At 36.4% G+C, this 26139-nt stretch overlaps 2 protein-coding genes across 3 annotated transcripts in view; one reads left to right on the plus strand and one right to left on the minus strand.

The window, feature by feature from the left end:
• LOC113050564 (ribonucleoprotein PTB-binding 2-like) overlaps positions 1-1826 on the plus strand; it is a 55973-nt gene extending 54147 nt beyond the window's left edge. The window contains exon 15 of the mRNA XM_026213629.1: positions 867-1826. Coding sequence (XP_026069414.1) covers positions 867-1004 — 138 coding nt within the window. The 3' untranslated portion in view covers positions 1005-1826. The remainder of the gene's footprint in view (positions 1-866) is intronic.
• Positions 1827-4464: 2638 nt separating this feature from the next.
• LOC113050563 (tyrosine-protein kinase JAK1) overlaps positions 4465-26139 on the minus strand; it is a 45471-nt gene continuing 23796 nt past the window's right edge. For both annotated transcript variants that reach the window (XM_026213628.1, XM_026213627.1), the window contains exons 4-24: positions 25101-25254; positions 24630-24793; positions 23651-23999; positions 23352-23528; positions 22736-22893; positions 22092-22206; positions 20456-20654; positions 17293-17402; positions 15457-15606; positions 15077-15164; positions 13024-13151; positions 12359-12494; positions 11398-11549; positions 11145-11295; positions 10852-10940; positions 10551-10743; positions 10336-10460; positions 8129-8301; positions 7814-7931; positions 6591-6701; positions 4465-5552 (exon numbers count right to left, since the gene is read on the minus strand). In XM_026213628.1, the coding sequence (XP_026069413.1) occupies positions 5451-5552; positions 6591-6701; positions 7814-7931; positions 8129-8301; positions 10336-10460; positions 10551-10743; positions 10852-10940; positions 11145-11295; positions 11398-11549; positions 12359-12494; positions 13024-13151; positions 15077-15164; positions 15457-15606; positions 17293-17402; positions 20456-20654; positions 22092-22206; positions 22736-22893; positions 23352-23528; positions 23651-23999; positions 24630-24793; positions 25101-25254 (3142 nt within the window). In that variant the 3' untranslated portion in view covers positions 4465-5450. The remainder of the gene's footprint in view (positions 5553-6590; positions 6702-7813; positions 7932-8128; positions 8302-10335; positions 10461-10550; positions 10744-10851; positions 10941-11144; positions 11296-11397; positions 11550-12358; positions 12495-13023; positions 13152-15076; positions 15165-15456; positions 15607-17292; positions 17403-20455; positions 20655-22091; positions 22207-22735; positions 22894-23351; positions 23529-23650; positions 24000-24629; positions 24794-25100; positions 25255-26139) is intronic.

Here is a 26139-nt window from a genome sequence, read left to right on the forward strand (position 1 = left end):
CTGTTGTTTGTAATTTTATAACTCACAGTATGATTTTATTTCTTATTTTAAACCAATATAAAAATAATTCCGCAAATAACTTTTTTGTTTTTCAACACAAAAGAGGCAAAACGTGTTTCCATAGATCACAGCCTCACAAAATGCCAGTAGTCATTTATAATTGCTTACCATAAAGTGTGCTTTTACACAAAGTTTTGAAATAATAAATGAAAAAAATAAATAAAATAATAATAACTGATAAACCTACAAGTGCAGAATGTGTAGTAAATGGCCTTAAATATTGAATACCATTGCAAAACCACCATTTATTAGTTTGTGTTGTTGTGCCAGTAGCATTTTTAGGTCAGTTTGACAAGGCCAATAAAAGTGTAAACAATAAAATATCAAGCACCATTTCAGTCAAAATATGAGTGTGATATTTAACGTCCATAAAGGGAAAATTTTAATGTTTTTATTTTTTTTATTTTTTATAATGAATCCTGTTAAAATGCCTTCTCAATAGAATTAGTATAATTATATTAGACAAACAGAATGATTTATGGAATGTTCTTTAGAATGATAGAAAGACAGATAGGTCAAGTGAATACTTTCTGCTCGAGTCTGGAGTTACTTATTCTTCAGTTAGAAGTAGAAGACTGACACATTGAGAAATAAACGCGCTTCGCCGATTCAAAAATGTGCTTTATCGTAGCGCAAGAGTCATTTACTGCATGGAACACAAAAAACCTGTCACTCATTTACAGTATGTCACTCAAACTCAAGCATACAGTGAACAATGAGTCACGCACATCATCAGCAAACAGCTGAAATCATTCTAATCGCTATAATCACTTCTGTTATAATCAACCTCTTTCTTTCTCTCTTAGAGTCAGGCTAGAGGACAGAAGCGAGAATACCCCACACTGCCTACACAGGAAGTGACATCAGAGGGGCCGTATGTAGGCCAGCACTCACAGGGTCTTGGGGGCCAGTATGCCGACTACTTCAAGAAGAAGAGGATCTAGTTCGCACCCGCACTCGCTCTCACAACTCGCTGCGCTGTATGTTGCTGTTGTCATGTCCAGGCCTTAACTTTTAGTCAGTTATTGATAGTTATGAAAAGATTGTACATTTTGTTGTGCGTAAGGAGGTTTATTCCTCTTCTTGAACTGTATGTGGATCTGGGGACTGTTGTTATTTCTGTCCGACGCCTGGCGGGACCTCTTCAGATTGCTCTGACTCTGTCCCAAATGATGCATTAAGATAATTGATATTTCTCTTTTTCTGTTTGGCCTTTTTTACCTCTCTCCCAGGCGGGACGTACCATTCCACTCCAGAGGGGGGTGGGCTTTCGTGTCCGTGTTTTACTGTACAAACGGTTAAGGGCTGATAAAGATTGAGCTACACTCAGAGAATAACTTTGTTTTTGTTTTTTTTGACAGGGTAGGGCATAGCTATTATATATTGTATATTCTGCTAAATGAGTGTATTTTTTACTGTGTACAGATGTTGAGGATATTATTACTATTACTGTCTTGCTTAATGTGTCACTGTTTATCTTGACTATCGCTTCGCTTTCCGAAGTGTACAGGAAACGCGTGTCGTGTCTTTGAGGCTTAATCTTTCATGTGTGTCTTTGTACATACTGCTGTATCTGTAGGAACGATCAGCCATTCTGAATACTGCAGGAGCCTTAAAACAAGACATGGCTAAGGCAATAACCTCAATAACTTCAATAACTTCTCTGGAGAAACTACCACCACCGCATACGTCAAGGTGACTTTTCCCCCAGGTGTCGTGGGGTGACCCCCCACACAACTTTCAGCTACGATGCTGCCAGTGGTTTCTTTTTGATAACAGTGTGAGTAATAATATATTAGAATAGTAGTAGTAATAATCTGCTGGAATGGTGTCGGGAGTTGGAGGCGTTGCATATAGGATAAACACCTTTCAAACAGCCCTGATGCAAACTCCCACATGGTAATAATCTAACATAATGCCTTTGTATGGATATTAGTGGTCTGTTATTCTGTGGTTTAATCTCTTTATTTCTTTAATGGAGAGAGTCTGTATTTTGGTGATTTTCTGCTGCAAAAAAATCCTGTTTTAAATCCATATCAGTTTTTTTTTTTTGCTATAATATACATTTAAAGAGATAAATATACTTGAGACGAAAAAATAAATATTAAATCTAGATAATGTGAGTTATTAGAATAATCTGTCGAAGAATAGTGTTTCGTCATGTTGCATGGTAGAATTTTTTTTTTTTTGTCTTTTATTAGAAACTTAAAACAAGTGGCGGAAATCTGCCAATGGGACAAATAAAGTCACAAAAATATGAAAAATCTTTTTTTGTATACTCATCCTCATGTTGTTCCAAAAAGTCTGTTTTCCCCCCATGCCAGTGCATGCATATATACATATATATATATATACATGTGTGTGTGTGTGTGTGTGTGTGTGTGTATATATATATATATATATATATATATATATATATATATAAATTCATCCAATAAGTGTATTTTATTTCAGCTTTATTTTAATAAAGTTAATTCTTTCAAATTGCATAATTAGGTTTGTAACAACACGGGGTGAGTAGATGATGACAGATTTTTTCATTTTTGGATGAACTTCTTTGCACTGAGCTTGTTTTAAGCTTGTTTAGATACAGTATTAGTAGTGGTGAATAAGACTTTTGTGGTTTTTTTTGCAACACACTGTTGGTTTCTGGTTGGATGCAGTCTGCCAGCAGATTGTCTTAAAAGGAGCTGTTGGTTGGCTTTGCTACCACATAACAGCGTTCAGCTGTTTATGTTTAAGGCTCTGTGCCTTCTTTTTTCTACTCTTTTGAAGTGATTGTCTCTTGGTTGTTCTTTCTCTGAAAGCCATTCTCTCACCTCCACAACAGACTGACAACACATCTGAAGAGCCTCTGTTATCGCATCCTATTTATATTGCATTTTTGTGTTATAACAAGTAAAAAGACAATCCCAAATCTACATTGTTACCTGAGGCTCCATGTCCCACTTTTAGCACAAAACCACCATTTATAAACACAGAGGCCTTTTTTCCAGGAAACACTAGAAATGCTTAAGAATGAAATGTTATATGTGAGCGTTTTTAGTTTACCTCTTGTTCTGTGTGCTCAAGTTCAGTTTGGCTCGTGCTGCTTATTTCAAGATGATCAGAAATGGGATTTGTTGCAAAATGACACTCCACGGGGATTAGAAAGCACATGTATTTCTGGTCACCTTCCCATGAGTCTCCTGTTCTCCAGCCGTACCACTGCCCCAAATCAAGGTCAAGGTTTGAGTTACTAAAGTAAATGATCTCTTTAAAGTGTTCTTGTTTCTATAGAAAGGTGATGGGTGGAAAATTGTGCCTATTTTGTATTTATGAATCTGGTATTTCTTACCATTTCTGCTGATGGCTAACACATGCTGATGTTCCCCTTGTATTTCAAGTCAAGCCTGTAATGTATTTTTCCAATTCTGCTCATTGCAAGGTCACTTTTACCCCTCTGAAAATCCTAAACGTGTACATGTGTGCTTGCATCTCAAAGCTTTGCAATACTGAAGTGTCTCTTGATGTAGAAGGGTCATCAACACTATATTGTGCTTTCTACACATATCGCAGCCTGTTTTTAGTTTAAAAGGTAGTTTCTTAGTTTTTTTTTTCCTCAACTTGAATTGAGATTTTGCAATATTTTATAATCCAAACTCTATTGATATTGCTTTACTGTGAATAAGCTATTTTTAGGAACAGTGGAATTAAAGCATGCGTATACTCCTGCAATACAAGAAAAAAACTAAAACTTTTTTCCTCTTTTTTTATCCTCAGTAGATGTTTTCAATACTTTTGAGTATTTAACAGCAAACAAATAAAATAAAATAATAATAATACAAATAAATAATACTGTATTTATTTTGTGTATTTATGTACATTTTACCCTGTTGGATACAATTTTGTTGTAATTATTATTATTATTTTTATTTTATTTTTTGGAGGAAGATCGGTTTGGGATTCGTTTTGCATTCCACATTAAAGGACAGGAAAATGATGGCTCTTGTCGCTTTTTTCCTTTGACCATTTTCAACTCCATTGTGGCCACCACGAAGGTGTAGATATGAGCGAATCGACATGCATTTAATAATTCCATAATTCCTTCATCGCAAACACAACATGGGAGATGAATCATTTTGCCTTTACGGGAACCATGTGTGAGGATTAACCATAATCTGATAATCAGATGGGAATTAGGACGTCTTCGAATATTTAGCCTTCTTTTAGCTATATGAATAACAGCTAAGGCTTTTAAGCACTTTAAGACACTAAACTCATTTCATCGTTTATACCCTGATCCTTCTCTTTACTGTCAGCATCCATCTTTTAGACAATGACAAAATACCTCGGACTGAAAGATGCTAATTTGCTAATCACCTTTTAATTCCATTTTGGTGAAAAAAGGAACAGATAACATACTAAGGTATTCTTCTGACACAGTTTATTCAGTTTCTGAAAGAAAGCGGAGCATGGAATATAATTTGCACAACATGTGAATTGTTTTCTTTTAGATATTTCGTAAGCTCTACTGCCCCCTAGTGCCTAATTCTAGGCCTTACATTAAACCCATATTCTCCTTGCCAAATAGCCTTCCACATGCTGAACTCAGTCAGAATCATCCTCTTCAGTTTTCCGTGGCAAATGTGAAGCTCAGAGAGGAAGTACAGTCGTTAGAATGTGACAGCATAGTGCATCTTGACCGGTGCATGCTATTTCAAAGTTCTCCGGTAATCCAGCAACGTTTGGAGTTTCCCAAGAAGGACAGCTGTCCGCTCCAAGTCTGACAAAGTTACAGTCTTTGAGAGCATAACATTGCTCGCCTTATGAGAAGGCGCATAATCCACTCAACATACATTTATCAAAGCTTCGAACTGTGGAACATACGTTTAATAAATCTACATTCTGACACTCTCCTCGTCTTCCTCTTTTTTTTTCACAAGGGGGTTCAGTCTCTGTCGTTGCATATACCTGACAATGGGCAGAATCCATACAGCGCATGCTGTAATGCACCCAATAATGGCTTATTCATACATGCATCACGGTGGCTGCTGTCAAACTGAGGCACAATATGAAGCTGAGAGTGTCGCGAGTCAAAATTCCTGATTCACCTTCCTTTTTGCACCAGTCCGCATTTGAACTTGAAGAAAAAAAATGAGCGACTCGAGACTGGCAGTTACATATTTGCATATTCAAAGAGTGGCCAGACAGTATTCAGTGGTTCTACCGGTGTCTTTTTTTGGCTATTTCAAAAGTTCTGCAGTTTCAGAGGTCATAAGGTGAGAGATAGAGAGTATATTTAAAGAGTGCTACACTGCACATTTATACTTTTTTTTTTTTCTTGGGATGAACGGGACTCTCTGGGACTGCCTCTTTCAAAAAAAAAGCGTTCCATCGTATTTCCAAAGTTACTGACAGTCAATCATCTGCTGAAAGTCAGTAATCAGGCCTTTGAAGTCGATCCGTTTTTCAGGTGTGGCCTCCCAGCATCTCCTCATCAGACTGTACAACTGTCAAAACACACAAGATACAATCAGACACAAGCCCTTGAGCAGCCCGTGTTTAATCATCTGACCCTGCACGATCATAAAAGAAATGTGTGATTCTGCAATTCATAAAGCAGGAAATATCCTATGGCAGGAATTTCCCAACCAAGGTATGGCTGCAAGGGGTTTTGTAAAACTGCGAAATGTTAATATCTGAAATGTTCATGCCAAATAAAGTGAAATATGCATACTAATATTAATTTGTTAAATTCAAAAAATAAAAATGTACTCAAAGAATATGTTTTCCAGTAAAAAAAAACAACAAAAAAAAAAAATTTAAATAAAAAAAAGGTATCCTTCATGTAAATAGATCAGTAAAATATTTGTATTTAAAGAAAAAACAATACGGCATTAACACATAGTTTATGTAAATAAATGAAATGTAAGAATTATATTTGCTTAAAGATAAAAGGCTCAGTTACCACAAAAGAGAACACCCGACATCTAATGGACGTCTTACACTTCTGTTGCATATGTGGGTGTGAACTGACTTCCATAGAATTCTCTATCATTATTTAAGATCTGAGGTTACTTTAAGTTAAATATTATCATACTAATATGATCTGTAATACACACTACCGTTCAAAAGTCTGAGGTCAGTGATTAATATATATATATATGTGTGTGTGTGTGTGTGTGTGTGTGTGTATATATATATATATATGTTTATTTTTATTTTTTTTCTGAGTTTTTTTTTTTTTAGAAAAAAAGTGAAATATTACAATTTAAAAAGACTCTTTTCAATATAAAAATATTTAAAATGTAATTGCCATCCTGTGATTACATTTTTTTTTTAAGTTGTACTGCTAAATATTTTTTGCAGAAACTGTGATAATTATTATTATATTATTATTAATAGGAAGCTCAAAAGAACAGCATTTATTTTATTCATCTTTTTTTAACATTTTAAATATATTCACTGTTACTTTTGATTCATTTAATGTATCCTTGCTGAATTAAAGAATAACGACAGCATTTTGTTTAAGTGAAGCTATATATTACCCTCTCTGAGCAGCCGTCTGGTTTTGGAAGTCTCTTTCCCTCCTCCAGGACTTTGACCAATCGAGTAACAGTCATTTGGCCGTGTGTTGGACCAATCATCTTAAGGAACACCTGTGGGGGTGAAGCAAAGACAGGTCACTGGCCTAATTCAGGTATTAAACGTTCCTCCATGTCTCCTCTAGTAAAACCACCTTTAACCCTTTGATGCTTTTAGTCGGTGAGCAAGCATTACATTCTGATTCTGCTTTGTGCACAATGTGAAAATCAGACAAGTCCCTTAATAACAATGTTTCCCTGAAAGTGGCACACAGGAAAAAAAAAGGGGAGATTGGCGTGCAGACATCTACCGCGGCCGTTGGGTAAGACATCTGCCACTGTGGGCACAGACTGGCACCATCTGCCACAGACACACTCACCAGCATCTCCTAAACAAGGGCTTCTTTCAGCCTACAGAAATGAACATGGGCTTTCTAAGAAAATGCTAGAAGTGCTCAGGATTGCTTCACAACAAATCTGTATTACCCTCCTGCTGCTTAGAATCAAACGCTGAATTAGAAATGCAGTCAAAAGTAAAATACTTGCATGGGGAAATATTTACATCACACATTTGCATAAAAAAAAAAAATCACACAAGTCTGTTCGAGTGCAGCTGTGATATTTTTTTGAATCCTCTTGTACTTTTTTTATTTATTTTTTTACTTGTTTTTATTATAGATTTTAAACTTTTTTTTTAAAACAATATTTGTTTATAGCACTTTGAATATAAATTTGCCTTGCCTGCTGACAGAAAGCTCCACTGTTATTATGGTAAAATATTTCATTTGAAACCAGGGTTATTGTAGTTACTATATATAATAAAACTGAAATAACAACTAATAAAAATGGTAAGACATATTTAAAAACAACAATTGCTAAAACTTGAAAATTAACATGAAAGCAGAAAATATAAAAATATTATCTAATTCAAAATATAAAAAACTATAATGCTCTCTCATTGGTAAATAACACAGTTTTGATAGTCATTCAAGAAAATGAAGATTCTAAATTGAGAAACAAATTAAAGAGGGATTCCAGAGCATTACAGAATGTGTGATGGCCATCATGGGATGTCTCATTTATTATTTCAGGCTTCAAAAGGGTGTTCATATGCAAATTACATCACCAAAGTGGAGACTTAAAGCGAGTATGCGACAGCTTTGGGGGGTTTGGGACAGGGCTCTTACCGACATTGGGCTGCATGAGGTATCACAGTATGTGAGCAGCTCATACATGGTCACTCCAAAAGACCAGACGTCAGACGCCCTGTAGAATTTGCAGTGGATCAGGCACTCTGGAGCATACCTGGGAAAATGAGGAAAATAATCATTACAAAGTGGATTTCCCAAGGGAATAATCACAATTACAGGTAATACAATTACGGATGATGATACAACACATTACCAACGCATATGGTTCATATTAGATTTAATGGAGAACTACAGTAGTTTAATGCACTTGGTCTTTGTGGTATAGCAGGACCTCTCATGAGAGATTCTTACCAGAACACCGGACTGTCCAAATCGTCTTTCACCGTGTAATAACCCTCGTTATCCTTAATGCTCTTGGTCAGGCCGAAGTCTCCAATTTTCACCGTGCTTTCATTCTCCACCAGAACATTCCGGGCCGCCAGGTCTCTGTGGATGTAGTTGCGAGAGCCCAGGTAGTCCATGCCCTGGAGTTAGAGGTCAGAAAACAGCAGGACAGAGCATCATGTTACAGCGCAGGTCTGCATTTCAAACGGAACATAAGGGCTCAGAAACCCAGAGCGTGAGAACACAAAGGATCACTGTAAGCAGCTGTTGTTATCGTTGGTCTCAGAGTACAAGGCCATGAAGACAACAAACAAGCAGAACAAAAATAAGCAATGTGGCAAGCAAGTGTTGACAAAATGAATACAATATTTATGAATGATTATATCGATTGGTATCTCCATATGCATAATAAGAAAAAAATGCTATATGGGGAATGATTGATTTTTTTTTTTTTTTATAAGAAATGACCACTTTTATTCAGCAAGGACACATTAAATTGATCAAACAGGACAGTAAAGACTTGCAATGTTACAAAAGAATTCAAATAAATGTTCTTCTGCACTTTCTATTCATCGTGGTAATGTATCACTGTTGGCACCAAAATATTAAAAGAAAAACTCTTTTCAACATTATGAAAACAAAATGCGTTGAGCATCTAATCAGCATGTTAGTATATGTTACATGAAAATGGTTAATTTTATTTAAATAATTTTAAAAAGATTTCACAATAATCCCTTTTCTAAAGTATTTTATAAATCAAATCAGTGCAGCCTTGGTGAGCATAAGAGACATTTCCAAAAAAATGTACCAAACCCTATAACTCATAATTTGATTGCGATTGAAACTACAGCAAATTACACACAATCTACCTCTATTCGTTTTTATTATACTACAGTGTATTTCCACATCACACCATCACTCACTACATCACTGCATTATCAGATGGTATGTGTTTTGAATTAAAGTGAATGTTTTACTGTTACAGGCTTTTACTTTAACCTGTTAACTGTCACTCACGTTTTTGAATATAGACTTGAATGTGCATGATACAAACCTAAATTTTTATATTTCATGACTGAAAACATTTTGTAACATGATTATGATGTGCCATTTACATGGTAATGCAATGTCTGATTTTAAAATGGGTTTTAAAGGATGAATTTTGAGATTTTATGTTTTCAAGTGATGTATAACTTCTGATGATTTCTAAAATGTGATAGAGAAAAAGGCAATGAGGAAGTCTTATTTTTAAACAAAGGTCAAAGCTCCTTTTGTAATGTAGATTTCTGAGGGTGCACTCTTGTCATAAATTGATCTATTACTTTTCCTACATAATTTTTAACAAAACATATTGGTATAATATATATTTGGGAGTCTTAGACCTTTCCAACGATATATAGTTTGTCAAGATTAGATTAAATTTGATTGTAATATAGTATAGTCAACGTAGGTGTCCCGTATACGGGACGGGGTGACATTTAACAGGTTAAAAATATTATTTTTTTTTAAATATGTGACAATGAACCACAAAAGCAGTCATAAGTGTCAATTTTTGCAAAAAAAATTTTTTAATAAATAAGCTTTCCATTGATGTTTGGTTTGTTAAGACAATATTTTGCCGAGATACAGATATTTGAAAATCTGGAATCTGAGAGGGCAAAAAATAAATAAAAAAAAATGAATATTGAGAAAATAAATCAACCTTTAAAGTTGTCCAAATGAAGTCCTTAGCAATGCACATTACTAATGATAATACATTTTCGATATATTTATGGTAGAAAATTTACAAAATATCTCCATGGAACATGACTTTTACTTAATATCCTAATGATTTTTGGCATAAAAGAAAAATCAATCATTTTGATCCGTACAATGTATTTTTGGCTATTGCTACAAATTGACCCGTGCTACTTATGACTGCTGTTGTGGTCCAAGGTCACATATGTCTTTTTTCGCATTGTTTCTGGTTTTAAATCACATGAATGAATAGAATAAAACATTTATATTTTTTGCTTTTATATTAAGTCCTTTTGTTTATGATTATTTCTAGCTTTTAATTTCACAACATATTTGTTTCAATGTGCTTGCGTGTGTTTTAGGGGGAAAAATGCCACAAATAGTCACCATTTTGGACAACTAGTGAAGCATCATTACCGACTCAAATATGATGTTACCTGGCAGATCTGTACAGCATAGTTGAGCAGGGTTTTAAGGTCTATGTGAGCTTTGTTTCTTGGGAGGTATTCCTTCAGACTGCCTGCTGGCAAAAACTCCATGATGAGTTTAATGGACCTCCCACCTTAAAACAAAAACATGGAAAGATTCACTCGACCAACTCAAAAGCCATTACAGTGTTATATTATTTATGCTGTTCAGAATCGTGGTTTACCCTCTTCGTGGCAGATGCCCTTATATTTGACAATGTTCTCGTGGTAAAGTTCTCTCAGAATGTGAATCTCACGCCACAGGTTACTGCTCTGCTCTTCTCGGTTCTCTGGCTTTAGAGACTTCACGGCCACCAGCTCTCCGGTCCGATCTCCCCGCGGGTCATACCTGCACAACTCCACCTTTCCAAAGTGACCCTGAAAACACAAGGATGAGCTTCAGTCCTACCAGGAGCCAGTCGCTGAAACTATAAGCAGTTTGTCCTTGAGGAGTTTAAAGACACAACACACACACAGAATTAATACCTCTCCAAGGTCTCTGATCTTCTTGAGGAACCTCTTCTCAAATACTGTAGGGTCCACCTCTAGCATGGGAACAGGTTGAATGGACGGGTCTAGAGAAAACATTTAATTAAAAACTGAATAACCTACAACAGAACTAAACACACGTTCCGTGCTTTTAGCAAGATGAATGTAGCGCTTGGTACTGACCACAAGAGGTCAGTATGAAGAGTAAGAAAGGAAATAAATGTATTATTTGCGATAACTAATCGAGTGTCTGTTTATGTCATCTGTATATCCCGACGACTTCTCCTTACTCTGTTTCTCCACCATGTCAATGTCTCTGACAATGGCCCTGAAGAAGAGTCTCTGGTGAGGGTCGTAGGTCATACAGTGGGTCATGAGTTTGGCCAACTCCTCACAGTCAGGGGTGGCCAACTGACACTGGGCTGCATAAAACCTCTCCTTCTGTTCCCAGAAAAGACCAACAAGAAAAATGCATCATTTTTCAGCACAGAAAGGATCAGGCCAAGACATCCACGTACCTAAAGGAGCATGTGTATGCGTTACCTCTGTGAGCTTTTTGTCTTTGAGAGGTATCTCTCCGTTGTAACAGATCTCCCACAGAGTTGTCCCGAAGCCCCATTTATCGGCTGCTATGCTCAGATTAGCAGTGTCCTGTACACACTCAGGAGCGATCCAAGGAATCCTGTCCACACACTCTGTAGACACACACAAAGAACATTGCCATGCATGAACAACATGCTAGAATGGATTGTTTTAAATCAAGTTAAAACTAACACATTAACAAACAACCCAGCTGGGTTTTACTGGGTAAACAATCCTTATTTTAGGGGGTTTCCACAACCATTTCCTCATTCGAACACACACTGTAGTTTCAACAATCATCTTTACTGTTATCGAGCTTTTATGTTTTTTTAAAGGGCATTTCATCTAACACATGATCTCTCTGGAACGCTTTCTTGTATGCCGCATTTCAGTCCCTCTCTGTGCCCCTTTCATTCCTCTCTCTCTCTCTCTCTCGACCGCACACCACCACCCCAAAACAAAACACACAACCAGTCTTTCCGGTAACAGTCCCTGACACACAGCAAACAAATAGCTTTTCTGGTCTATAAAAGTGCTTCAGGGAGCTGAGCTGGATCTCGGCCAACAAAATTCCTGTCAGTTATCTTTTCCCAGCAGTCCATTTTCACAGTCCAACAGAGCCCAACTATCAGGAACACTGCACTGACTCAGATGCATTTATCCTATTATATATATAATTGAAGTTCATTTATTTTACATTATCTATTAATATTTATAAAATATTTATTTATTGCATTAAAAGCTTTTAAAATACACCTTTCATAATGCTCACATAAGAGGTGTTATTTAAATGGTATTTCTCTGTAAAGGCCTTTATAGTGTTAGTAAAGGCCTGTTAATGTGTTAACATGCTGTTAAGGTAGTCAAAACCTGTGTAAGTGTTTATAGTGTGTTAATAAAGTGGTCATAATGAACCTCTCACCTTCTCTGCTCAGGACAGTAATGGGTATGCCGGGGTCACTCAGTTTGATGAAGGGTCCTCCCTCTCCAACCAGACCATCTCGAGCCACCAGAATGTTCTTACTGCACACATATCCATGAACCAGCTTCTTATCCTCCTACAGGACACACACAGCAGTCACATTATTCACATTTTATAATAACGTATAATTACTGATATGTTAAATCTGACACATTTCAAGTTCAAAATAAAAATAAAGGTGAACATATTACTACACAAAATACAGTAATGTTGTGAAATGATATACACATGTAAAATACTGTTTTCTATTTTCATGTATTTTGTAAATTATAAAATGTCATAACTATCCAATTTGATCAATCGAAATAAAAAAGTATTTAGTAAAAAGAAAAAAAGAAAAAAAAATCTCGTACTGACCAGAAGTTCAGTAGTGAGTCCACTTGTACCGTATAAAACGGATTTAACATTTTTATAAACTAGATTATCAATCAAAATTAGTGCAGATTTATACTATCAATCACTTTTTGGTTTTCCAGTCATGGACACTTACAAGCATATTGGTATAGGATCAGGATTTCAATACGGTGCATGCCCACATACCAACTTCATTTAGAAGACTGGTAAGGCAAGGTTTTGTGCCTTTGTTTTTGTGTTTGTTTCTTTACCAGATAGCTGAGGGCACTCGCCAACTGTTTGGCGACCTGGAACTTCCATGCAGTGCTGAGAGGTGTGCTCTGTCTGCGCATGAACAGATCCAGAGGACCATACTGGACAAACTCCTCCACCATGATATCTACAGACGGAGAAGGGAGAGAGAGGCAAATGTTTTTTTATGCAAATAAGCACCGTTATCAAATGTTCTTCCCCTCTGTCACACAAACATGGTTCACACTCATATGCAAATTCTTCTTTGCAAACACGCAGACACACCCATTGCGTGCACTTAGGTGGTTATCCTCAGAGTATTTAGGTTTGTTGCTCAATGGACCAGGAAGTGTAGTTTGCAATTAAATAACTAACCTGCAGGCTTTGCTCAACAATTGAATGTTTTGTGTTTGTTAGCAGCTTCCTCCTCAGAAAAATAGCATTTATGAAACATTTACATGCCACAGAAGCATAATGCAAAAACTGTATCCTGTTAGACTCAGTTCTGTGTTAATGTTTTCTCATATAACACTACATTAGTGTTGGAAAAACAATGATTTACGGTTTGATTTCTCTGTGATTTTCTAGCAACAAGGAAATGTTTTAACATTTTGCTCTTGGAGAAATAACACTTCCAGTGTGCCAGATCTACACGCTCAGGCAGAGAATCACAGTGTGTTCTCTTTGTAAATAAATAAATTACTTTTGCTCCAGTGACTATGATTGCTGGTTGCTATTCAACAAGCAGAATAAAAAGAACGACCCGTTTATGACACTAGTAATGCAAAACTACAACAGAACAGAATAAAAGACAACCAAAACGTCTAGTTCTAAGCCCTTGTGCAGTCTGATGTGTGTCCTCTGTCTGGAAACAGATGTCAGTTACCTAAAGGATTAGTTCACTTCCAGAATAAAAAATTCCTAACAAATTTACTCACACTAATGCATCCAAGATGTTCATGTGTTTTTTTCTTCAGTTGCAAAGAGATTACGTTTTTTTTTTAAGGAAAACATTCCAGGATTTTTCTCCATATAAAGGACTTTAATGTTGGCCATCGGGCTGAAGGTACAAATTGCAGTTTCAGTCCATCTTCAAAGGGCTCTACATGATCCCTGCCAAGGAATAAGGGTCTTATCTAACCAAATGATATGTAATTTTCTTAAAAAAAAAAAAAAAAAAAAAAAAGGATATACTTTTTAACCACAAATGCTCATCTTGCACTACCTCGACTTCATGCTTTATGTAGTCATGTTGGAAGGATGGCTTGTGAAAAAGCCTGCAAGTACCGACCCAAGTTTTTGCCCTTCCTTACCTTTTTGAACCGGAGTACACAGACAAAAAGCTAACTGCACTTGACCTTTCCAACGAGAATACATAATGCGTGAATTTGCCGATGCACATTGCAGAGCTAGTGCAAGATGTGCATTTGTGGTTAAAAAGTATATACATTTAAACGTATCTTATTTTTTTTTAGAAAATTACATATCAATTCACTAGATACGACCCCAATCCCTCAGCTGGGATCACACAGAGCCCTTTGAAGCTGCACTGAAACTGAAATTTGGACCTTCAACCTGCTGGCCACCACTGAAGTCCATCATATGGAGAAAAATCCAGGAAAAATCCTCAAAAACTTAATTTCTTTTCGACTGAAGATAGAAAGACATAAACATCTTGGATGACATGGGGGTGAGTGGATTTTGGAAGTGAACTAATCCTTTAAGGCTAGAATACGCTAAACAAAGTTTACCCTTACAGTCTGGACAAGCTCATGCTAGCTGATGTAAGTCAGGGCCAGTCTACAGATTTAAATTAATAGACTTCATAGAAAATCACGTAGTGTATGATGGTCACAGACTCCTTTTTTTTTTTTTTTAGCTTCATACTATGATTCCAACCAGTATATTAAACATGTTCAGCAAATCTTAGCAACAAGGCACATGTTTTTGCATGAGTTTATCATGTTCAAAATAACTTTAAATTCTGGTAGTGTGTGATCCTCATTTGTTAAAAGTATGATGGCCAGTTTTTTATTTTGTAATTCACAAAGTCGGCAAGTGTAGGGTACTTACTCTCCTGATGGCGAACGCACACTCCGTAGAGCAGGGCGATGTGTTTATGAGAGATCTGACGCATCATGCTAGCTGTCTCAAAGAAGGCCTGAGAGGAGACAGAAACGCACATACTTTCAACAACCACACTGATGATATATACCAGTAGTTGAGATAAAGTGGAAAATTCAATTTAAACCCCCTCATGGTTCATTACATTTGAAAATGACCACAATTAGGTTTCCATTGATTCATTAAGCAGGGGCTTTTATCCAAAGCAATTTACAAATGATGAAGACTGTCAGGAGACGGTAAAGTTACAACATCTGAAATCAATAATTTTATCTGCTAAACTTCATTTGAACACGAGTAGGCCATGTAATTCCACATGTGCGTCTTACCAGAGAGATATCTCGGTGTCCTGAGCCCAGCACTTTCAAGACCACTTTCACCTCCTGTGAGTATCCTCCCATGTCATCATCATCCTCAGTCTTTAGCTTTAGAATCCCAGCATAGATGTTGGTTCTGGTTCCGCGTCCCAAATGCTCACCCTGAAAAAGACCACAATGTCACATAAAGGCGAGGCTAACATATTAATAAGTAAACAGTCATTTAACAGACACTTTTATTTACATTTAGTCATTTAGCACAACGTAAGCTTTTAGAGGGCACATAAGTCTGAAGTAATGATTTTATTTAAAGGGGTGCAGTGACAGTGGTGGTATTGTAGGCAAACACTAATGCTTTTAATTTTATGCGAGCAGCTACTGGTAGGCAGTGTAAATTGATAAACAGAGGTGTGACGTGCATTCTTTTCTGCTAATGAAATTTTTTTTATTTAGCTGCCGCATGTGAGGAATGTTCTGAAAGAAAGGGCTTGATCTTCTTGAATAAAGCGAATCTGCAGGACCAGGCAGTTTTAGCAATGTGCTCTGTGAAAGTCAGCTAATCATTAATCATAACTCCAAGATTTCTGGCTGTTTTGTGCCTAACTGGATGGTGAAACTGTGATGAAATGATGGGTCTGATTGAACCACTAACAGTTCTGTCTTGGCAGGGTTGAGTTGAAATGATGGTACTTCATCCAGCAAGAAATGTCTGTTAGACAAGCTGAGATGTGAGCAGCTATTGTCAGATCATCAGCATGGAATGAGAGGTAAGAGTTGAGTGTCATTAGCATAGCAGTGATGTGAAAAGCCATGTTTCTAAATGACAGAACCTAGTGATGTCATGTAGACAGAGAAGAGTAGTGGTCCAAGAACTGAGCCCTGAGGCACCCCAGTAGATAAATGTCGCGACTTGGACACCTCACCTCTCCAAGATACCTTGAAGGAGAGGTAAGACTTAGACCACTGGAGTGCGGTTCCTGAAATGCTCTTTGCCAACAGGGTTGATAGGAGGATCTGGCGGTTAACCATGTCAAAAGCAGCAGACAGATCCAGCAAGATAAGCATGTACTTTGATTCATAGAATTACATTTTTATCCAATTTCAGGGACAGACCCTCTACAGTGAGCTATAGTGAAACATCTTGCTCATAGTTTTCACTTCGGATTGTAAGAACCAGATCCTTGCAGATTTAATGGTGTGAGTGATTCAAATTAAACCGGAGACTATTATATATATATATATATATATATATATATATATATATATAAAAGAAAACAGTTATTTTAAATTGTACTTATATTCTTATACTTGAATAAAGCAAATACACACACACACACACACACACATATATATATATAAAACATTTTATTTATTCCTGTGATGGAAAAGCAGAATTTTCACCAGCAATCCTCCAGAAATCATTCTAATGTGCTGATTTGTTACTCAAGAAGCATTTCTTATTATTATTATGAATGTTGAAAAGTTAAAAGCAGTTTTTTTTAATCACAATTTTTTGTTTTACTTCACTTTCATCAATTTAATTTATTCTTGCTAAAAGTATTGATTTCTTTAAAAAAAAAATCTTACTGACCCCAGCTTTTTTTTTTAATGTAATGTATAATAAGTTGTGTGTCATATGTCTAGATACTTTAATAAAAGTATAATAAAAAATTAAAATCAGGGTAAGTAATACGTATCTATTGCCAGTAAATTTTCACTCACCACATTTGGAATCAATCTATACAGTAGATTTTTGACAATATCTGTATTTAATTATATTTCTTAAGAGCATGCCATGCAAAAAAGAAGTCGACAGTATGTTTGTTTCAAAATCCATTAAAACGTCACCTGTACAATCTCCTCCTTAAGGATGCGGTCAAAACTCAGCTGGCTGACTTGAAGTTGTCTCTGTGGGGCGGGCTCTCGGTTTGTGGTCATCACTAATAGGTTGGAAATTTCTAAAGGACAGAGGAAAAGCATTTGTGATTGGAGGGCACCATATAAAAATGTTGAGCCTCTGGATTGATTGTCCAGGGATGTGTATTTTGAAAACATCTAAATGCATGTGTTGGTGTGCAGACACAGTAACAACCCCCACCTAAACAGAGAGCGGGGAAGAGGAAGCTGTGCAGTGACAGTGCGCGGTTCATCAAAACATGTCACTTGCGAAGCCAAAACAATGAGCATGTGTGGGACAATGTGTGCAGGTATATTAAGCGGAATTTGTTTTTATGTAAATGTATGCGTGTTGTGATGTTCATTTTGCAGCATCAGCTGGTCTTTTGTCTACTCGCTGACATCATCTGGATGCAGACCTACACCGCTCTTGTTTTAATGAGTGCAAGTAGGGTAAAAAGATTAAGAGATGTGAACAACGGAAACCCACATTTACTACATTTCCTGCCTGTCACTGATGCATCAGCATGTACTTGCATGTAGGAGTAGATGTAAACAAGACCTGTTACAGTCTCAAATGTGCAATAACTGGACGTTTCTCACAACCAAAACATTCCTGATGTTTGGTTTTGCATTAGTATAGAGCTGTTGCATATTTGCTAATATTGACAGAGCACACAAAGAAAATGTATGTTTAGTACCTCTGGATTCAAATTGCACCAATATACCAATGAATCTCAATAAACTGCAATATTTTCTAATAACATTTTAATATATTACATTTTCTGTAAACATTTTTGAGTAATTATAGAAACAAAATCACGGAACCAATTTGCTAAATCACAATCATTTATGGAAGACAAATATTTACATTAATTCGTCTGAAATTGGAAGATGTGGCGAAAAGTTGAATTTGGACACTGGTTTCTCTGCATCACACAGACATCTGTCAGACTCTCAAAGGAACATTTAACTTGGTCAGGCTGGGAATCCAACTGACGCTTAGCTGGATAAAGGATCTGATCCTGGATCGGTTGGCTGAAATACGAGAATTCACAACTATTAGCTGCCAGATGCACAGCTGCCTGAGGTCATACAAGGATATCTCTGCATGCATGTGCATGCTGATATTTGACTTCTCTAGAGAGCAATGTGACAAAAACAAAGGACTATACAAATAAAAGATAATTCCACTTTCAGCCTGAACCACTTAAAGATTCTTGTAACGATGTACACTCTTCGTAGATTTAGATACATTTGATATGAGTGGGGTAAACATGCAGTTGTAATTCTTAGCAGTCTGGTTTGTGTAATCCAAAATGCCACTCATTTCAAACAGTGAAAGTAGCTTGCAGGAATGATCATTTGATTTGTACACTTAACTTAGAAATCCACTCAGAACATAAGCAACACTTATAACCCCATCAATATCTCTCACTAACATCTGACTACATAAAAACTGATGAGTCATAAATAACTGTGTATTTGTGTTATGGAAATTAACACCTGACATATCTGTGTGCTTATTCATGGAAATGTATGATTGCGGGGAATTCTTATTTTGCCTCTACATTGAATTCGCTGAGTCCAACATTACTCACTACCTATATACTGTATTTAAGGAAGACAGATATGTATCACTTAAAATTCATATTCATATTCAAATTCAAGTTATATTAATTAATTTCCTATGATACAATGTACTATTCTAGCAAACCTATATAATAAGAGATGGTTCAGCCAAAAACGTTTAAGCTTAATTTACACAATACTTCATTCGTGTTTACACACATACATACAAAGTCTTACAGGTTGGAAACATTTACAGGTGTTTTAGCTTTTCATCATCTCAAATTCTGCAGCTGTTACCTGTAATCGTCAGTTAACACAAAAGACTGTCAATCAATTACTTCAAATTGAGGCATGTCTTTTCTTGTTACAGTGTAATACCAAGTCTTTAAAGCTTATGATAATCTAGTGCTTCAAAGTTATCTTTTATCATTCTTTAAAGTATAGTATTTGCACAATTAGCACTTATTTACTATAATATATTACTTTATATTTTATGTGCCCAATTTATTACCTGTATATTCACTGAAAACTCAACTGACCTGTCATGTTGAAATTTAACAAGTTAATATAAATTTGTGGTTGGTGGCATTGACTGGGTGACGATAAAAGGCTAGTAAACATGTCAACTGAACATTTTAATAGTGTATTACACACCACACCAAAATTTTCATATCCTCATAACTGCTCAATGATTCAACAAATCCCCATCAAGAAAACAGTGAGATCCATTCAGCAGCCAGCAGTGCACGCGGAACATTGGAAAATCCTGATAATTCAGCTAGCAGCTGTTTTTGAACTTGTCAGAGCAATGACTTCTGATTTCAATTTCAGTATAAGTAAGGACTATTCATACAGGACAATGTGCAATGTACTACTATCTATTGATGGCACCAGAGAGGGAATTTTAGGGACTTTATCTAATGGAAATCCCAGCCTATACAAATAGGTGCCCCGTTAAATTTACTCCAAATCAAAGTAAAACAACAAAACACAATTCCAGTTTAGCTTCACCTCAGTCTACAAACAATATGAAAGCAGGAATCTCTACAAAACTCTGTCTGTAAAACTAACAATTAAACAAGTTTTAACATCAGATGAATGGATGATTTAGTTGATAAGCTTATGGATGAATAAATGGACTGGCAGAGTGGGCGATGGTGATGGACAGATGAAAATATGAGGTGTCTGAGATGGATAGATTGAAAGATGGACAGAAAGATGAATGTATGAAGTTGATTGAGATCGATGAATGGATTTTTGGATCAATGTATGAGGCATTAGGGATGGATGGATGAACAGACAAGACAGATCAGTGTATGAGGTGTATGATAGGGATGGAAGGATGGATGACAGACTGAATGATTGAGATGTAGAGACAGAAATGTAGAGACAGAAAGATGTATGAGGTGTTTGATTTGGATGGATGAATGAATGTTTGACTGAGATGGAACATATGCATGGATTATCTGTGTCGCTCACTAACACTGTATAGAATAGATAGTCCTCTGTCACATGACTGATTGAGCAGAATGAGTGTTGGTACCTCGGGGTTGTGGTGGGCAGCAGCGGCGCAACTGGAAACGCAGGTTCTCTGTGCGCAGGTTCTGGCCCTGTAAGTGCTCCAAAAGCTCCTTCAGAGTAGGCCTAAATGTCTCTGTCCCATACAGTCTGTAACCTTGAGGACTAGTTTCAATTTGGAAGTTCTTGTACTGGGGAACAGGCCTGGATTCACATAGGTCCATCTGAAAGAGAGAGAAGAAAAAAAAAAGAGACAGGGAAAAATACATGATTAAGCACAAAAGAATTAAAGCCAAGAGAAATGGTGCATGAGAAGAATAGTAAAAGGAGAACAGGATTTGTTAAACAAATGTTGGGCGGCTGTAAACTGATCTCCTCTAAGATAAGGCAAGTTTGCTTTTGGTTGACAGTGCGGTGCGGTGCTGGGTTTCTGAAGTCTAGTTACATTGTACACAGTTATGACAACATTAAACATGTAACAGAAAACCTTACATGTGTGCATTAATTACGTCCTTGTTTGCTTGTTAACACTGCATATATTCATTCAACAAACTCATACACATTATGCTGATCAATACAGTCCATCTTAGCTAAATTTACTCAATTCTATTTGTATAGCATGCTGTTGTCACGGAAAAGCAATGCAAGGCAACAGTGCATCAGACTCTGATCCAGTATGTAGAACAGCCCCAATGTGGTTTGTGGTTCCGCTCTAGCTACTTGTACAGTGAAATACAGTTCTCACACTAAATAATTACAGCCAAAGTAAATCTGAAAATGGATGAATTGTCCTGGTCTGATTTGGTCCAAAAAAAAAACACTAAAGCATGATCCCAATTGTTATTCATGGCTTACTTCTAAAAAGCATGCTGAATTTGCTGCAAAAATGTGGTGTTGCGATATTTAATAGACAGGTGCATCTCAATAAATTAGAATCTCGTGGAAAAGTTAATATGTTTAAGTAATTCAACTCAAACTGTGAAACTTAAAACATTGATTTAATAACCATGGCGTTGGGGTGCTTGACTGGCCAGCAAACCCACCAGACCTGAACTCCATAGAGAATCTATTGGGCACTGTCTAGAGAAAAATGAGAAACGAGACAAAAATAATGCTGAAGGCCACTGTCAAAGAAACCTGGGCTTCCATACCACTTCAGCAGTCCCTCAAACTGATCACCTGCATGCCACAACGAATTGAGGCAGTAATTAAAGCAAAAGGAGCCACTACCAAGTATTGAGTACATGTACAGTAAATGAACATACTTTCCAGAAAGCCAACAATTCAATTTTTTGGTCTTAGGAAGTATTCTAATTTGTTGAGACTTAAACTACTTCAGTCTGTGTGAATTTAATTTATTTAATATACGAGTTTCACAATGTGAGTTGAATTACTGAAATAAATGAACTTTTCCACGACATTCTAATTTATTGAGATGCACCTGTACATCATATGAACACACAATCTTTCATGGTCAGGAAAAGTGTACAAGAAGAGCCAGATCTTTTTGATCTGCTGCAGAGAATACCACAAGGAAATCTGGGCAATTCAAGACTTGTCTAGGCAAGACGAACAGGACAAAGGGTTTCAGTTCTCAGCTTTTTGATTTCACAAAAATGTTTATCCCAACTACAAATTTGGTGCATGTATGTGTACAGTACCTCAAGGCAGACAACAGTCATTATGATGTAGTTATAGTCTGTGCAGCTCCAGCGCAGGACGTAGGTTCCTTCTTCATTCCCCTCCTGACGGAGTTTATGAATGGCATACTCTGTGCTGTACAGAGACAATAGACAGAACTAGTCACAAAATGTCTTTCCTGAAGACAGCGGTTATAATCCAAACTAATATTCAAAAGCTACAGCATGAAAGGTCATCCATTATTTTACCATGATTACAAGGTGTTCATGATTTCAAGGTCTTGTTAAGGTTGTTAGTTTTTCATGGTTGTCAAGCATCTATATTAACCACCATTTTCACTATTGTCATAATTTTCATTATGACTTATGTACCTGCAGCATCTACACAACCATTCAAAATTTTGGGGTCAAGATATTTTAATTTTAATGAAAGAAGTCTCTTCTGCTCACCAAGGTTACATTTATTTAGTAAATTAATAAAGTCACAACTGATCAATTTAATTTATTTATGCATTAAGAATCAATTTCTTTCAAAAACAAAATCCTACTGACCCCAAAGTTTGGAACTGTAGAGTATGAAGTGAAGATGTTTCCTCAAACTATCTATCTGTTATAGAAGAGCCTGATTGGACATCTATAACTAAAGTATGCTAATATAGTCATACCAGATAGGTCCATGACAGCCATTTTCTAAATTCTGGACCACTGATGAGGGTGCGACTTCAGTGCACAGGTAATGATGAGCATCTACAATCAATCTGAAGTAACCGTCCACCAGTGCAGCAAAGGACAGAGCAGCGTCACGATAATAAAGATCCAACTCCTGAGAAGGAAAGAACAGGAATACCTTTGTAAGAAAAGAACTATAACATACCTGTCGCTGCAATCTACTTCATCCGATGAAATGTATTTGTATTCAAATGAATTCTTAAGTCAAGCTGTTGATTTATTGATCATATGAGTATAAATCATAAGTTTTTCATGAGGTATGGAAGTTTTACACCATATTCTGATCAGGTGAGGGGTTCTTGTCCTAACTTGCCTCAACAACAATAAGCAACAACATGTTTTGCTGATAACTAAAAACTTCTACATTGTTAAACCCTGCGCAACATTAAATCTTATTGATCCACACATCAGACTTCAAAAGACCATTACATTAAATATCAAATATTCTCTGATTGGTTATGACTGCATCATATACAATAAGAATACTTGTGCTGGAATCAAACTGTACCTGGTTAGGACACAGTGTAGCAGAAATTGAACTGACAAACTTACCATGGTTTTATTGTCTTGTCTGTAAATGGTGGCACAAGACTCCTTAATGACAATGTGGGTGATTTCGAAAAAGTCTGAGAAAAGCGTCCATCCGCTGTCTTTCTTTTTGTCATTCTTCTGCTTGTTGTCGGCCTTGTTCTTTTTAGATTTGGTTTTGTCTTTCACTATCAGAATATTCTATTCAAAAGGATTCAAGACAAATAAAAGCACATTGCTAACAACCCTTGAATCAAATCCAGAATTGCTGATGAATTTGTAAGATATTCTGCAAACTCACAAAATTAAAGTGCTAAACTCACCGGTACAGGCTTTCTCCTCCAGGAGATCCCAGTGGTTCCAGATACTTGCACTTCATAGCCCAGTCCGTCATCCCCCGAAGGAAGTGTGAGGGCCGGAGATCCCTCGCTCTCACCAGATACTTTCAGACTCTTGGGCTCAATGGTCTCCCGACCCAGGCCCTGGGTCAAAGTTTCGAGAGTGGAGAGATACTTGACCTTCAGGTCATAAAGGGTTATGTTGCTGTCCTGGATGGTCTTGCTATTGAACTCGTTGAGGAAATTCTTGAAAACGTTGTTGATACGTATACGTGTGAGGAAGTTACGCTGCTTAATGGTCCGGTTCAGACTGTCCGGAATGAATCGCTTGTAGCTACAGAGACAGAGAAGAAGGTTGACTAAAACTACTTGTTTTTAAGGCAGAAAACCAATATGATACTACCTTCTTACTACTCATCAATACATCACCAATTTAAATATTTATTACACTTCTCTCTGCAATATTTGAATCTGATTGGTCAATAACAGCATTCTTTAAAATATTTTTGCTTAATAATCTCTAAATATTGAAAACTTCTCTACATCATATACTATGCTGTAAAATAAAACAATTTAATTTCATTTATTTATTTTCATTTATGTCCTGATCATCCTGGCACAATTTAGTTAAGTAATGCTACAATATGAAAATATGAAAGTGCACTTTGTGTGCTCACTCAACAGCGACTCTACACGAGTGAACTTTGACAGTGAACGGATTCCATAAATGTCCTAAATTAAAAGTAAAACTTTGAAGTGACACATGAACATAGTATGAACATGGCAATAACAAATGCTACTGTTAAAATACAAACATATTTCAACTCAGATTTCTGTAACTGACCAATCAAGCATTCCAAAGAGGTGTGTCATAAAAGAGGTTAACGGTAGGAAGTGCCATTTAAATATTATCAATGTTTATCATTTTGCAGATGTCTTGTATAAAGAGGACTGTATGGGTCACCTGGTCTCAGCTCCAGCTCCTGATAAGGGCAGATCATTGCTCTTTGCATGATGGGTAATGGCCAAAACAGCCATTCCCAAACACTCATTCTCTATCTCATGAAACTCTGCCTCATTCTGGGGAACGCGCACTGGAGCAAGTCCCCTCAGAAAGTCATACTGGCCCTAAAACATACCAAAACATAAGATTGCAGTATATGCCAAGCAAAAAAGTTTATCACACACACAAGTTATTAGACACTAGTGTACATACAGCCCCATAAATGTTTGAATAAACAGCAGTGCTCCAAAAAAAGACATTTAAATACATATCAGACTTCAAAGAAAACAACAAACATGATAACAACAGATAACGATAAGAGCGTATTTGAATAATCGTCAAGCCACAAAGCTCCTGAAGCACAAAACAGGCAATATTACTTTTGTTTAAAGTTGTCATAGAGATATGGACAACCATGTAAGTGACACTCACCTGTGCAAACAGGTAGTCGAGAGATGCAGCATCCAGTAGAGGTGTCCCCTCAGGGCCTTTTGGAGAGACTGAAACCCCTTTCTGCTTGAAAAGTGAGTGTCTCCAAACTGGAGATTCTGTCTCACTAGTGCCATGCCAATTTGTAAAATAAAACCTGTGTAAACAAGTAAAATGAGCTGTCAAATGATTCAAGGGTGTTTTTTTTTCCATTTCTTTTTTTTCGTTGTTGTTTGTTTGTTTTTGTTTTTTAATTTAACACATTAACATTTTATTCTTATATGAAGATCATTGTCAGGGAAGATACATATACTAAATCCAATATGGAGATGTGTTGTGTAAAAAAATATATATATATATTTTTTAATAAAAGGTAAATATCAGTGAACAATATTTGTCAAAGTATTCCGACATAAAAAAGGAAAATAAGATCTTAGATAATGTTTTATAAAGCAATATAGTATATACTTTAGTAGTTTAAGAAACATCTCAGTATGTCTGTCAGATCAGAAATGAAGAACAACAAGTAGGCAAATATGCACAAGTGAGTGTATGTGTGCTTACAAGCATATCAACATTATGAATATAGTCAAAAAAAATCATGATGACAGAAACTGATAGCATATAAATACATACAGAACATTAAATAAAGGATCAGAACAAAGGCTTACATTATGTAAATATACTAGCATATGGTAAATAAGGTGCACAGGCTACACGCATTACCAAATCATGTGTCAATCAATAGAAAAAAAAAAACAACTACACACCACCCCATTGCCACACGAGCAAGAGATCATTGTAAACAGGAAGCAGCATGAGTGAGAAAAGTATGCTGTATGCCACAGAGGAAGAAAGGGTGTGCAAAGGTTGACCATAACCTGTTTGTGTGCACAACAGGAAAGCTTCACACAGGGAGACATCAATTCTGTACCCACCACTCGCTCTGAATACAGTAATTGAGTCTTATCTTAGTTTCACTGGTGAAAAGGGGAAATTCAGGGGATCCTACGTTTTACTTTGTAAGATTTACATTTTATTG

Source organism: Carassius auratus, chromosome 31 (genome assembly GCF_003368295.1).
Source record: "Carassius auratus strain Wakin chromosome 31, ASM336829v1, whole genome shotgun sequence".
Classification (NCBI taxonomy): Eukaryota; Metazoa; Chordata; class Actinopteri; order Cypriniformes; family Cyprinidae; genus Carassius; species Carassius auratus.